The following is a 13759-nucleotide window of genomic DNA, read 5'->3' on the forward strand; positions in this document are numbered from 1 at the left end:
GGTAGTTGTTAGTTTTCTTCCGGTCTTTGTATGGGGGTGCGCGGATAACTCCTTATGAAATGATCAAACTTTGATACTTCTGACAATTTGCTTTTCTGAGCTCTGGGGGTTCTGTGAGACCGTAGGTACTTCACTGGCTTAGGATAGCAGCATGTACCTTTCCAGAAGGACATTCTAGCCTGGCTGCGAGCTATCGACAGTCAGTCATGCAGACAAATAACAAGAGATCAGGTACTACACTACACCACGACGAACCCGTACGTCAAACCCAACCATCGCAGTTGAAAAGAGAGGAAAAGAAAAAATCTTATTCACAGCAACAGAAACTACATCACAAATCCATACCATATGTGTGTGTGTGTGTGTGTGTGGGGTGAAGTGGCATACAAACGTCGTCTCCAAGACCAAGCACAAATTAAGAAAAACAAGTTGCTGAAATACGCCCATCTATGACAAAAAAGAAATACGGCAATCAATGCTTTTTTTGGGGTTTGGGTTTAACAAGACACAGTCTGGCCTAGGGGGCTAATTATCCACTCGGAACTTCATCCGGATACCCATGGCAGCGAGTTCGACATCCAGGTACCGCAGCACGCCCGGCACGGCGACGACGGTGACGTTATCGCCGCCGACGTAGCGACGGCCGTCACCGTCCTCCCAGACGACGGCGCGGGAGTCGTCGAAGACGGCCTCGCGGGCGCAGCGACGACAGCGGACGAGGCCGGACAAGCCGCTGGGGCCGTGGTGGTCTTTGCTGCTGGCGGACTGGGAGGAGGCGGCCTTGGCGGCGGCGATGCGGGCCTTGCTGGAGCCGGCGGCGGAGGCGACGACCTGGGTGGAGAGGAAGGAGCCGCAGTCGCGGCAGATCCAGGAGCGGGTGGAGTCGGAGCAGTTCATGAGGCGGTCCTGCAGGAGGAAGGCGGCGCCGTGGGCGATCAGCGAGTCGCGCTCCATCTCGCCGACACGGATACCACCGCCCTTGGCGCGGCCCTTGACGGGCTGCCCAGTCAGGTTGTTGACGGGGCCCGTGGTGCGGACCTGGAACTTGTCGTTGACCATGTGACGCAGACGCTGGTAGTGAACCACGCCGATGAAGATGTCCGCCGCGAACTCCTTGCCCGTGATGCCGCTGTACAGCGGCTCGTTGCCGAAGTAGTTGTACCCGGCCTTGCGCAGCTGCTGCCCGAAGTAGTCCACCGCCGTGTTCTCCTCGGAGAACTGGAACGGCGTGCAGTCCTGCGGGTGGCCGTGGAGGGCTCCGGCCTTACCGGCCATGGATTCGACCATTTGGGCGATTGTCATACCTGTTTGGAAGAGCGGTTAGATAAATCTTGAGGATATGTTGTCAATTGGGGGGGAGGAGGGGCTTACGGGAAGGGAAAGCGTGAGGGTTGATGATCAGGTCGGGCTGGATGCCACTCTCGGAGAAAGGCATGTCCACGGCGGGCCAGAGCTGCGAGCAAACACCCTTCTGTCCGTGACGAGAGGAGAACTTGTCACCGATGATCGGCTTACGGGGGATGCGGTACTTGACGCTGATCGACTGGCAGGGCTCGACACCGGATTCGGCTCCCAAGATGCGCAGGCTGTCGATGTATCCTTCTTCCGCGTCCTTGTACTTCACGAAGTGGGTGATGCCATCCACGTTCACGTACGAGTCGCTGGCGGCGTCGTACCGCACGTTGTGCCACGCCGCAACATAGCTGCCTTCCGTGACTCTGGCACCAATGTGAGGCAGACCGTCTTCATCGAGGGTGGCACGCCACTCGGCCTTGATCTGGTCACCGGGGGCAAAACCGAAGAGCTTGGTAATCTCACGGCGGGATTTGCCGCGGCGGGAGTCGTTGTCGTCAAGGCCATGGACCTTAGTCTTGTAGATCGTACCGTGGCCGAAACCACGTTCGTGCGAGGATTTGTTGATGATCATAGCGTCGTCCATGTCGTAACCGGTGTAGGAAATAATAGCAACAATAGCGTTCGTACCGTTGGGGAAGTTGTCCAGACCGTAGGCGTTGTAGAGCGGCGACCGCACGATCGGGGTCTGACCAGTCTGCAACCGGTACAGCTTATTGTCGGTACGGTAATCGATGGCAGTACCAGGCGTACCCATTGTCTGTTTGCTCATCTGACACTGGTACATGTTACGAGGAGATTGGTTTTGATCGGAGAATGGCGTCATGTTGGCGACAATGGAGAACATGTTCGTAGGAGTGAACTCAATGTGAGTGGAAACACCCGAGATGAGATCGTTGGGCATGCAGGCAATCTCCATGAAGGGCTGCTCGAATGGGCCGACGTAGTCGAGCTTGCCCAAGGGCAGGTACTTGACGGGTCTGAACATTCTGGCGGCCTGCGAGAACATGTAGATACCAGGATACTGACCGCCATTGGAGTTGGGGACGTAGCCAATCTCCAGCTCGAGAGGGATACGGTCATCTCCTGCCACCTTCCAGCGTCTTAGCGTGTTGGCAATCGCGCCAGCTTGCTTGGGAGAGCAGTATCCAACAACGCGTCCGTCCAGCTGGACAGTCACGCTCTCCTCCACAGAAACAGATGACTCAGAACGAACGCCCAGCTGCACCAAAACCTTGGGAATCTTGGATACATCAACGTCACTAGTCGCGATCAAGCACTTGTGCGCAAGATGGTTAAGCAGACCACAAGGAGCTCCATCAGGAGTATGTACAGGGCAGAAGAAACCCCAACTCTCAGGCAATAGCTTACGGACCGTGGTGGTCTTGAGCTGTGCGAAGAAGCTACCTCTGTGAATCATGCGGAAGTGACTGATGAACCGGTAGAAGTTGATCTTTTCGGCCATGACAGTATAACCGGATGCCTGTTGTAAATCGAGACCAGTGGGACTGACCAGGTTACCGGTGGAAAGGAAATATTCAAGAGCTCCTCCGATGTTCTCGTTGGACCGCTTCACAACCTTGCTAAGGAAATCCCTCTCGAATGCGGAATCGGTGAACTTGGCTCCGCTGTTGCGGTTGGACCAGTCCCTCAGAATGGGGCTGAAAGACCTCACCCATTCCTCGAGCCTTTCCTTGAGAAGCATTCCGTAGAGGAAACCACCAAGAAGGATTTCTTGGTTGGAGACCGCATCCGGATTGTCCGGCGCGCAATCTCCGGCAACCAATGCATAGAGCTTTCGGATCATGAACAGGATCATCTTGAACTTGTCGTAATCCTGGGTTTCGGTGACGTTGTGGCAGCCCAGGTGGGGTAGGACGACCTTGCGGAGGAACTCGGTACCAGCATCTTCGTTGGACATGTCGGCCGCGACTCCAAGAACAGGCTTGAACTTCTCTCCGAGATATGCCCGGCAGGCCGAGCGGCTGTGCTTGTTGTATGCCTTGTATGTCCGAAGCAGCAACTCCACACGATCCGTGATGAATGTGTTCTTGATGCCCTCAGACGAGGCACCGCCGACGATTCCCTCGAAGATTTCGCGATCGTTCGTCTCCACCAAGGCCTTGAGGATCATCATCACCGGGATGAGATACTCGTTCTTTCTCCAGGAGAAACGGAAGGTCAGGTTGCCGTCGGTCAAGTAGTGTAGAGAGTTCGTTTGCGATGTCTGATCTGGCCGTACAGACCTGATCTGGATACCGTATTTGGTGTAGGTGTGGCCACGCTTGACGAAGGAACCACGGATGATCGCCATGGGGTAGTTTCGCTTTCCGACCACCAACATTCGAATGAGTTTCTCGTTTCCGTTGACAATGAAATAACCACCCAGCTCCTCCGATTCTTCCTTGTGCTCGACGAGTTCATGAGGGGTCGCCTTCTCGAGGTGGCATCGGTTGGTCTGCCAGCGTGGTCAGTAACTGCGGACCGCCACCGGACACACAAAGTCCCAACTCGTCGTCAACTTACCCTCAGCATAATGGGGACCTGGCCCAATTCTCGGACCGACTCCATCCAATCGCCATTGTTGACCTGCCACTCAATGCGAGCGCGCAGCTTTCCGCGGTAGGTCGCGTGCCTCTCGCGACATTCCGAGGGATAGATATTGCGGTTGCGAGTCGCGAACTTGTTGGTAGGGGGCAGTGCGGGCTTCTCGAGGAAAACTTCACTGATCCGAACGTTGAGCCGGTTGCGTCTCGGAGCCTTGCGACCCTCCGCAATACGAGCCTTCTTCTGTTCGGGGGTTTCAACATCACCGTCGAGGAAAGTCTTGGTGCCAATGTCCTTCAGGGCCTCTTCCAAGGTCTTGGGACCGTCGAAGAGGGCATTGAAAGAATCGACGTGCGGCCGGATGGAGGCGGCCAACGCTGGGTATGCGGTATGATCGGTAGGAGGGTTCCTGAAGAGCTTCTCCCGCTTCAGGGTATCGTAGTTGACAGACCAATTGGTGTCTGTCGCTGTGGGAGCCATGGTGAGAGAAGCGTCTGGCGCAGTAGCAGCGCTCTTTTGATACCCAGAAGACTGGAGTGAGACCCCAAGTTCAGTCTGAGGAACGGACGAAGCCTCATCCTCGACCGACGGGGAAATTTTTCGAGGTGGACCCGACGGACAGATATCATCACGTGCTGATAGCTCTGTGTATAGCCTGAGGCATAAGTCACGGGATTGAGGGGAAGGGGCAGAAAGGTGCAGACCGCCATTCGCATCAATCACGGGACTAACACACGGGACAGGGGTTCCGCCTTACCACCTTAGGCAACAAGGCAAAGACCTGGCCGCCGGGGAACTGCCCATGCCGGGCCCGGGCGGGCCTCTTCACACCTCAATCCATCAATCAGACAATCAATCAATCCACAATCAATGGCGGCAGTGGACCCGTTCTCCGTCGTCATTGATGCTGGTTTAGTAGGGAACTATCGGTTCCAGGTCGAGTCTAAGTGGACGCCAGTCTGCTGGATGTTCCCAGTTCCTGCGCTGATGGACTAGTTTCGCCTCCTGGGTTTTCAAGCAGCCAGACAGATAAGTCAAAGGGACGATTTGAGACTGACTTCGTACTGTACAGTCAGTCTTGGTCCTGTTGGCGACAGATATACGAGAAGCCCGTCGCCGACATGAGCGAACAGGATGGCCGGCCATTGGTTATTAATTGCGAGGGCAGCAGTTCCATACTGACCTTATATAATCTGTTTAATCTGAATGCTCCCGGAAATTACCGTCATGTCATTCCTTTGGATACATTTTTCCACGCTGGTAACTTCTTAGTCACTGACCGGTCTCACTAATCGCAGACTATCAGTCTGCTTAAAGTTAGGTGACTTACAGCTTGTGGTTAGTCGGAATATCCTCCACCTTCACCGATCAACTCTTTTGAAGGGAAAAAGCTGCGACTGGAAGATAGGCTGTCATACTACGGAATACCTGGTATTCTGAGCATTCGAGCAGAGTTCTGACAGACTTGACACAGACCTTGACAGGGGACTGGGCAGGACTACTAACTAGAGAGAGCACTGACTAGTAGGCGCTCCCCTCCCTCCTTCGCCCTCCCTCCTTCTCCAGCCGCGGCGGCGGCGGCGGCGGCGCAGGCGCAAGAGCGAACGGTCATGCGTGCACATACTCGTACTCAGTAGATCGATCCATCCATCAACGCTGCTCGGTCTCACCACAAAGCGGCAAAGAAAAAAAAAAGAGTAAGGCTTCAGAAAGAAGAAATTATTCTTATTGCTTCCCTCTGTCACCACACCCACACTGAGGCTTTGTCCAAAAAAACTTGGAAACTTGCCGCCTTTATCGGTGCTTAGTGAATTTTACTTTCTTCTTTTCCCACCAGCCTTGACCTGACTTGACCCTTTACAATAGCAATAATACGACAACAACAATCTGCCGCAGTTTGGCGGAATCCCGACTTGCATCTCCAGGTCACAGGTTGCTGCTTTTCTACGCCGCCTCCTTTCGTCTCTATATCCTTACAGTTCTTCTGCTCGCTGCGACTGACTTCTACGTTCCTACTCCTTCTTCCTCCTCTGTTTCGTTGGTTGAAGACGGCGGCTCTCCCTTCGAACGGCAGGCAATCCCCACCCCACGGTGACCCAGCACCTTAACACAACGTACACCAACGTCCGTGTGTCCGTGGAAACTCGATATCACCGCCCACACCCCGGTTGTCGATCGCCCACCCACCGAGCCAAGCTGCAGTTTTCCACTTGCTCTTCGAGCAACACAACTTTCTAAGAAATTCCGACCACCACTTTTCCTTCTCAACTTCCCACTACCAATATGGCGGGTATCTTTCGAACGATCTATGACTGGCTTCTGAGGATGTTTTGGTAAGTGGGCCGTGGCCCCCCTCTCCCCGACCAAGTAAATCGGTTTCTTTCCGGAGATGGTCCCTCCATCCTGCGGCCCGTCCCCCGCCCAGAAGGCATAGGATGACTTGCTAAGAACGCTTGTATACGATGCCTCTGTAGGGCAACGGAGATGGATGTCACGATGATTGGGCTCCAAAATGCAGGAAAGTCTTCTTTGTTGCGTGTTCTTGCGGTATGTCTTGGCCATCATGATCCAGCCGAAACTGTCATCGCTCGGGGGCGCAACCACTAATCACAATCACAGGGCGGCGAGTTCACTGTAGAGTAAGTCCGACCGCATCAGGTCTGGACCAAAGATGGCGCAGAGTCAGCCGATCGCTAATGCACACTGGTAGTTCGATCCCTACCATTGGGTTTAACACAAAGCGTGTCCAAAAAGGACATGTGACTCTGAAGTGGTGGGTACCCTGCTCTGGTATCGAGCTGTCGCATAAGCCGTCAGTGTCATGGCTAACATTCAGTGCAGCTGGGATTTGGGGGGTCAGCCGCGATTCCGACCGATGTGGGAGCGGTATTGTCGAGGCGTGAATGCGATCGTGTAAAGCATCCTTCTCTCCTGGACAACAACGTCAGGCGATGGACGTCACTGACTCTCACCATTAGTTACATTGTGGATGCAGCAGACCGCGCCGCTCTGCCAGTTGCGACGGAAGAGCTGCATGACCTGATGAAAAAGTCCACGCTCGATGGGATCCCGCTCCTCGTGCTGGGAAACAAATCGGATCTCCCCAATAAGTTGTCGGTGGATGATCTGATCGAAGCGATGGACTTGAAATCCATTACCCACCGGGAGGTGAGCTGCTATGGTATCAGCGCGAAAGAAGAGACCAATCTCGATGCAGTCCTGCACTGGTTAATCGCGCGCGCCAGCCGATAGAGGTGACTGACCCGAGGATGGCAGCCGAGGGAATCGACCGAGTGATCGAGCCCTCGTCATCTTTTCATTCTTCATCTCGTTTGCGAGATTGGAGATCGTAGACTGCAGCCGTTGTTCGCGGCTGGCGGCCTATTTGTAACGATGTGAACGTTTTCTGTGAGCCAGGCACATTGTTCGATTTCTAGCGAAGCTTTCCGTTCCATGGATGTTATGTTAATGAGATAGTCATTGGAGTTGTTATCGCATATCTTGCATGTAATCTATCATCAAATTGAAGAGAGCAGATCATCGATCGAGAAGATAGGTGCCGTGACCGGCCCACCTCTACCCCAAAAAGAGAGATCCGAGGTGGAGAATGTGTCTGATGTGTGAGAGATGTAGAATCCGTTAGTGCGCCTCGGTTTGACTCGAGTATAAAAGGGAAAGTCGTAGAGAGAGCGCCATCAGTCGCACACTTCATTGCACCGGGCAACGCTGCAAGAACGGGAACATTGGCACTTGTTGATTGAAGGGCATGACCTTCTTTTCATTCAGAATATTAGAGAGGATGTTAATTGAGGGGGGAATAGGGAGGAGGGGAAAAGGAAAGAAACAACAGGGCAAACCCAAACAAAAGGGAAGGCCCGACACACACGCAAAACGCACACAGACCAAGTGATGCGTTGGCATTGCAGATGCGAAGACGGGAACTAAGCAAGCCCTTCCCATGTCTTTCCAGCAAATCCCAGCCCCGCCAACAGGGTCCAGCGAAGGTTCCGTGGCCCTGCCCGTTTGCGCGCTGTCATCGCACACAGCACTGGTGATTGGGTTGTGGGTGGTTGGTATTCTTTGAAGTTGAGTACATTAGCTACAATGTATAAAGTAGTCAGATTGGAGACTTTATGTTGGGACAGGAATGCACTTGACTGGATTAGAGTAGCTCCCTCTCATTTGCGCTATAATACTGCAGATAGTAAGTAAGTGTGGCTGCTAAGTTTTACTAACAATAGGTTAAGCATGAGCTTGGGTGTAGGGAGCATTGCTGTGTCGGGTTGATTCTTCCTCTTCGCTACACCGGGATTTGGAATGGCATAGATGCCAGCAATCCGTTGGTTGGACCCATTAAACCAAGATCACTGACAGCACTGCCACTTGTATGCATAAAGTGCATAAAAGCTTTCCCCGTACAGTGGCCCTCAACAGGACGTCGCGCGAATACTATGGATCCGGTGCTCTGGTCCTCTGGTCTGCCTTGCGGTGGATGATATCATGCCGAGCCAGCACAGCCTCGAAAAGTGTGTTTGGAGTGTCCGTCCACGGTAGCTCGAATCGATCGGACAATTTACTCGTGGCACCGGATCACGAGATGTGAGTTCAAGGAAGAAAGCTCGTGATGTGATGCTGACTTAACTTGTAGTTGTCTGTAATGCAATACAAATCTTTGTTTCTATCCGACCGTCGATTGCGGGTGGCGGGTCATCCGAGGTATCCGATGCCATGCTACTGTACTAGACATAATATGAGTAAGGTATGGCAAGCAGGCACCAAAATTGATTTCACGTGAGGTCGAATGAGGTACGAAGGACGGCGAAAGGATCAGGGATTAAGTTGTGAAGGTGAGGAGAGCCTAAGACAGGCTTCATTGTGCTCCGTAGTTTTTTAGTTTGTACAAAGTTATGCAGTTGTTGGTCCCCACATGCGGTGATGAAGTGTGGCTGAATGTACAGAGACAGTGCATACATACAGGATAGGATAAGTACTGGAGCAAGGATGACCTCGGATGACTTCATTACTCAGGGTGCTCTTGTGAAAAGGAAAAGGAAAAACCCCGATGGTAACTCGAATTGATTCAATGTCACGGTCGATGATGTAAACATTCAATCTCTGACTTACTCATGTTTCAATTTTAGGAAGGCCAAGAGGAGGAACCTGACTAGTTCTCCAAGGCTTTCTCCCCCCCCAGCCATCCTGAAAGCAGTTGATAAGTTCCAATTTCTTACACTAAACGGAGGAATCCACTTCTCTAGCCACAGCCCTACCCAATAGAACTATACTTACTACCTAATCAACTTTTAGCCGTGTAGTTCCTTTCCTCAACTTTTGGCTGCTGCCTTCTGGTACCCGCCCCAAGAAGAACTTCTTCACTCGCCCACTCACTTCTCTCTTCTTTTCTCCTTTGACATTGTTCCTGGCCCAAGTTCTTTGCTTGCCCAAACCTCTCTTCAACTCATTTGATTCGACATCTCTTCATATCACCTTATCTCGTTTCAACAATCTTCTTTACCTGCTGATCGACGTCATCCTCCGCCGCCTCCCCCAGAGTATCGCCTCGCATCGAGAGGTTCAGCCACCATGGGTGTTCTGCTACGTCGAGATTGGTATGTAAATTCACCGCACCATGGTATCGGCTATATTCACATCTCATGGATGTACGCCATGGGTACACGATATTTCCTCAACCTTGCTAACGACTATCTAGCCAGGAGACATATAATGGCTATGTCTGCGATGGCAATAGCTGGTACGATTGGGGTCGATGGATCGCCTTCGCTGTCATTGTTGGAGTAGCTTTACTTGTCTTCTTTCTCTTCGCGTATGTTCTCCCCTTCCTCCCTGTGCAAGAATAAGCCAGAAGACTAATTATGTTGGCAGCTGCTTCAATGCTCGCCGTCGGCGCAGACAAGGCCTTCGTCCCCACCCCGGCACCGCATGGCTCGCGGGCCCTCCGCCGACATTTCAGCAATCGCAGCAACAGCAACAGCCTGGGCAACCGTACTACGCAGACCCTTACTACCAGCCTGCTCCGCCGCCGCAATACTCCCCTCATCCTCAGTATGGTTACTTCGGGGGCCAGCAGCAAACGGGCATTGAACTGCAAACACCGCAGAATGCCTACCACAATGGCGGCGAACGTGTCTATCAACCACCGCCGGGTCCTCCTCCGGCCTCCAAGGTCTAATTACACCTGCTTTACTCTTCCACCAACGAAATGAAACACTATGTCTATTCTCAAGGAGTCTCTTGATCGGCCGTTGATATGGAACAGTCCAGTGGATTGGTTTCCGTCGCGCCACTGGAATATGTCGCCCTCTACCTCGCGACCGACTCGAGGGGAGGCTGTTACGAGCAACATGTGTGACGGGACTCATGAGTATCTTTTGTGTTGTATTCCCTATTCCCTACTCATATTTTAATGACTTTGTCGGGGGTGTTGATCTATGGTTTCGTCTTCTTTTTCCTCTTTCTTGTCACTATTGGGAGCCCGGTTTGCATGACGTTTCGATACCTTCCATTGCACCTATTAATTTTCTTTGTGTCATACGGCCCTCCAGGTTATTCGCCGTGGCATGTCTCCTACACCAATGTCAATTTGTTCTCTAACACATATAAATGAACTCCCGAGAGACCATATGTTGTGCAGTGAATCTGGATTCAAGTTAAGACAGCCCTGTCAGTTTTTGCCGATGCTGCGTATCTTGGCCCCTTCTGGGAATTTATTTTTGGGAGTCCAAGGGGAGGAGAACAAATGAGTACCGCAGCGCAGGCCATGGGTTAGGCAGCCGAGTTCTGCCATTGCTTTGCTTGGGGGTCCCCCGCGCTTCACCATCAAAATCATACTTCCTAGTTCTGATTCGAGCTTGAAGAAATTCGATTAACTGGTTATGATCCCCTGTTGTAGTTTTTGGATCGTATGTAGAGTATCTTATGGATGAGTATGATCGTAATTCACGAAGGACATGATGCCACGGAGGTTCAGTGGGCCCTGCGACCACCAATGAGGGGGTTTCATCTTTGTTTCGATCGACACAGGTGGAGTGCGACCGAGGAAGGGGGGATACGACAGTTTCAAGCCTCTGCATTTTTAGTCAACATACTCAGTGATAACTAAGGGCGAGATGGGGCCGCAAATACGAGGTTTGTGGTGTTTGATCGGTTGATGGTTGATGATTGTTCTCTCCGCACTCATGGAACGCCGATCTCTGACCATAAGTTCTTTCTCCTCTCTTTCGTTCCGCTTCACCCAACTTTCTCCCTTCCTCCTCCTCCTCCTCCTCCCTTCTCTTCCTCTCCATCGTTTTGGCTTCTAATCACCCCCCCCCCCTCGGTCGCTTAGGGTCTTCCTAGCGGCGCCTTTCGTTCTATCCGGCTCCCTACTTCCCAGTTCTGGAAGGGGAACTAATGCCTTGCAGGTGCCTGAAAGTCTACATCTGATCGTTCATACCTCCTTCCCCCTAAAGGCGGTGCTCTTTGAGCGCACGCACAACCCTCGAAACAAAGATCATTTATCCCTCCATCCAGTCTTTATTACACTGTTGCGTCAATCGGTTCATTGTGAGGACACGGATTTCCATATCCTGTGCCCTTGTAGAACGCGCCATTCGATTCCACCTTGCGCACATTCGGCATCGCGCAAAGTCGCAAACTGAGTCACTCATTGCACCCAGACCGAAGGCGCGGATGGATACATAAACAACGCACACATTCATTCATTATCCTCGGCATTATTGCTATTCCCGACCCCAATTACTCCGAAACGACGCCCACGATCGCTATTCGGGACGATACCGCTCCTTTTGTTATCATAACGTCGCAAATTACATGACCGCATCCAACGTGTCAGGAACACGTTTACAGAACAGACTTTACAACCTTGACCGTTTACATTCGTTTTACCCGGTCTATGAACAAGAGTGGGGTGTTTTTGGATAGACTAGTGCCAAGATTAAAGTATACGGACTGCCAGGGCTATAATGAGTCCGGTGGATACGGTCCCCGCCCCATTGTGGGCGCGAGATATAGTCAGCGATCTCAAGTCTGCCTCTTCTACATTCTCGAGTTGGGATAGTTGCATGTCCAAGGCTTACTGCAAGTACGTTACATGAAAAATCGCATAACAAACCCCTTACAATACATTCAAAAACTGACCAGAGTCTCTAGGTGGCCTGTCATTGCGGCTATCATCGTCGGCGGGCTCATTGTTCTGTCCGTCATAGCGTGTATTGTCAACTGTCTATGTTGCGGCATTCAGTGCTGCAAAGGATGTTGCGGATGTTGTTCAATGTGCTGCCCGTCGCCTCGAAACAGGCAACGCAAAGCCAAGCACTTGGATGATCCGTACCCACCCCCAGATATGCCGGGGCCTATGCCAGGGACTATGCCGCCTCCGATGCCACTCAAGTCTCCATATCAAGCCCCGCAGCCGCCGCCCGTGTATCGAGGAACGGAAGTCGCTCGATTTGACGCTCCGACGAGCCCTGCAGGATCGAAGTTCAACGAGGATGCGTTGCCTGCCATGCCCAGCTGGGATAATGCTGTGACTAAGAGGGTGGAAGATACAGGCCCCCATGTGGAGGCGGTGGAGATGGAGTCTATGAATCATGTCAGTCGCGAGCCTCGTCGGATGCCTTCTGCGCCTAGAATGAATGGAGGAGGGGTGGGTAGTGGAGGCTACATGGGCCCTCCGCCGGTTAGAACTGGCACTCCTGGTCAGTATCCCATTCGGACCGGCACGCCTGGTCAATATCCTGCTAGAACCGGCACACCTGGTCAATATCCTGTCAGAACTGGCACACTCGGGCAATACCCAGAGAGGACGGGCACTCCTGGTCATCACCTTGACCGGACAGACATTCCTGGCCACTACCCCGAGCATCAAGACTACAATGCACAAACTCCCCATGGGTACGACGCGCAGAACACATACGGGTACAATCACAATGGCCCTAGATCACCTCCTCCCATTTCTCCATACGATGAGCAGCCTTACAATCATGGCTTCCCTCATGAAGAACGGTATCATACGATGTCACCGGCTCCAACCTACACCACGCAGCCAGCTTATGCACCAGCGGAGCATTCGCAGCCTTATTATATACCATCGGAAACCCCACTCCCTCCATATATGCCAATGGACCGAACACGATCTCCGGCTCCCGCTCTCTCATCGGCCATGAATGCCCCTCGGCCCGTACCGTACCGCCAACCTTCCCCAGCGATCAGCCAATACATACCTTATCAAGGAGTCTCGCCGGTCACTCCTCCCTCACCACCGTCTTTCGCTGCCGCGCCGGCACCCCACGAAGCTAGTGACCCGGGCAGGCCCCCGAGTCTCCTGCAGAGCGGACGGAGGCCGGTGCCCAACTCTTACCGGGACGTTTGAAACCTTGTTATGACCACGGATTGATACCCGCCTGTGTTTTGAAATTTAATTCAAGAATTCCCGATGACCTTGAATGTCGAAGCCATTATGACGCAAATCAACATGACCTGAACAGATTCAGGTAGAATGCCTAACGCAAGGATATGGGCTGCCATGATATCCGAAAACCTCTAGACAAGCCCATTCCCACTCTGAGTCAACCTCATTCTACCTGGTAAAACCCCCACACAAGCAGTCAAGGCCGAATTTCACGCTGAAAAGTGACCCAGGCCTGCGCTGCGCATCTCCTTCTTGCATTCTTCTTTGATTATCAGAGAGCCCTTGCTTTTCTCTTATCATCGGAATGCCACACTATACGCCCTACGCCCTACCCCACCCCCCGTCTCCCCCGACCCTTTTGCCTGTGCATGACCTTGTATATACCTTCCCTTGTATCATACTTGGTCCGATATGGCCCGCTCGGACAAA

At 52.6% G+C, this 13759-nt stretch overlaps 4 protein-coding genes across 4 annotated transcripts; 3 read left to right on the plus strand and 1 right to left on the minus strand.

Annotated features, from left to right (window-relative positions):
- Window positions 1–111: 111 nt before the first annotated feature.
- BO82DRAFT_435676 (DNA-directed RNA polymerase I core subunit RPA135) lies at window positions 112–4454 on the minus strand. Its single transcript, XM_025641048.1, has 3 exons — window positions 3880–4454; window positions 1372–3811; window positions 112–1304 (listed from the first exon to the last, which is right to left on the minus strand). Exons 1-3 carry the CDS (start codon window positions 4378–4380, stop codon window positions 526–528), a joined length of 3720 nt encoding a protein of 1239 aa, XP_025487919.1. The 5' UTR covers window positions 4381–4454; the 3' UTR covers window positions 112–525.
- A 1729-nt stretch (window positions 4455–6183) lies between these two features.
- Window positions 6184–7152, plus strand: BO82DRAFT_377870 (ADP-ribosylation factor-like protein; the record flags this gene model as incomplete). The annotated part of the gene is made up of 6 exons (XM_025637608.1): window positions 6184–6233; window positions 6375–6447; window positions 6520–6539; window positions 6611–6673; window positions 6742–6813; window positions 6879–7152. The coding sequence occupies 6 exons, from the start codon at window positions 6184–6186 to the stop codon at window positions 7150–7152; spliced, it is 552 nt and encodes a 183-aa protein (XP_025487920.1).
- A 2331-nt stretch (window positions 7153–9483) lies between these two features.
- Window positions 9484–10090, plus strand: BO82DRAFT_405983 (resistance to Congo red protein; the record flags this gene model as incomplete). Its single annotated transcript, XM_025639531.1, has 3 exons — window positions 9484–9509; window positions 9611–9724; window positions 9784–10090. 3 exons carry the CDS (start codon window positions 9484–9486, stop codon window positions 10088–10090), a joined length of 447 nt encoding a protein of 148 aa, XP_025487921.1.
- A 1660-nt stretch (window positions 10091–11750) lies between these two features.
- Window positions 11751–13435, plus strand: BO82DRAFT_176579 (uncharacterized protein). Its single transcript, XM_025630383.1, has 2 exons — window positions 11751–12001; window positions 12070–13435. The coding sequence occupies exons 1-2, from the start codon at window positions 11883–11885 to the stop codon at window positions 13289–13291; spliced, it is 1341 nt and encodes a 446-aa protein (XP_025487922.1). The 5' UTR covers window positions 11751–11882; the 3' UTR covers window positions 13292–13435.
- Window positions 13436–13759: the final 324 nt, after the last annotated feature.

The sequence above is a fragment of the Aspergillus uvarum genome (assembly GCF_003184745.1).
Source record: "Aspergillus uvarum CBS 121591 unplaced genomic scaffold BO82scaffold_65, whole genome shotgun sequence".
Classification (NCBI taxonomy): domain Eukaryota; kingdom Fungi; phylum Ascomycota; class Eurotiomycetes; order Eurotiales; family Aspergillaceae; genus Aspergillus; species Aspergillus uvarum.

Coding starts and splice junctions, on each gene's coding strand:
- BO82DRAFT_435676 (XM_025641048.1), bottom strand. CDS start 4,380: ATGGCTCCCACAGCGACAGACACCAATTGGTCTGTCAACTACGATACC. Junction 3,812..3,879: donor AGGTCCCCATTATGCTGAGG/GTAAGTTGACGA, acceptor CCACGCTGGCAG/ACCAACCGATGCCACCTCGA. Junction 1,305..1,371: donor CCCTCACGCTTTCCCTTCCC/GTAAGCCCCTCC, acceptor TCTTCCAAACAG/GTATGACAATCGCCCAAATG.
- BO82DRAFT_176579 (XM_025630383.1), top strand. CDS start 11,883: ATGAGTCCGGTGGATACGGTCCCCGCCCCATTGTGGGCGCGAGATATA. Junction 12,002..12,069: donor ATGTCCAAGGCTTACTGCAA/GTACGTTACATG, acceptor CAGAGTCTCTAG/GTGGCCTGTCATTGCGGCTA.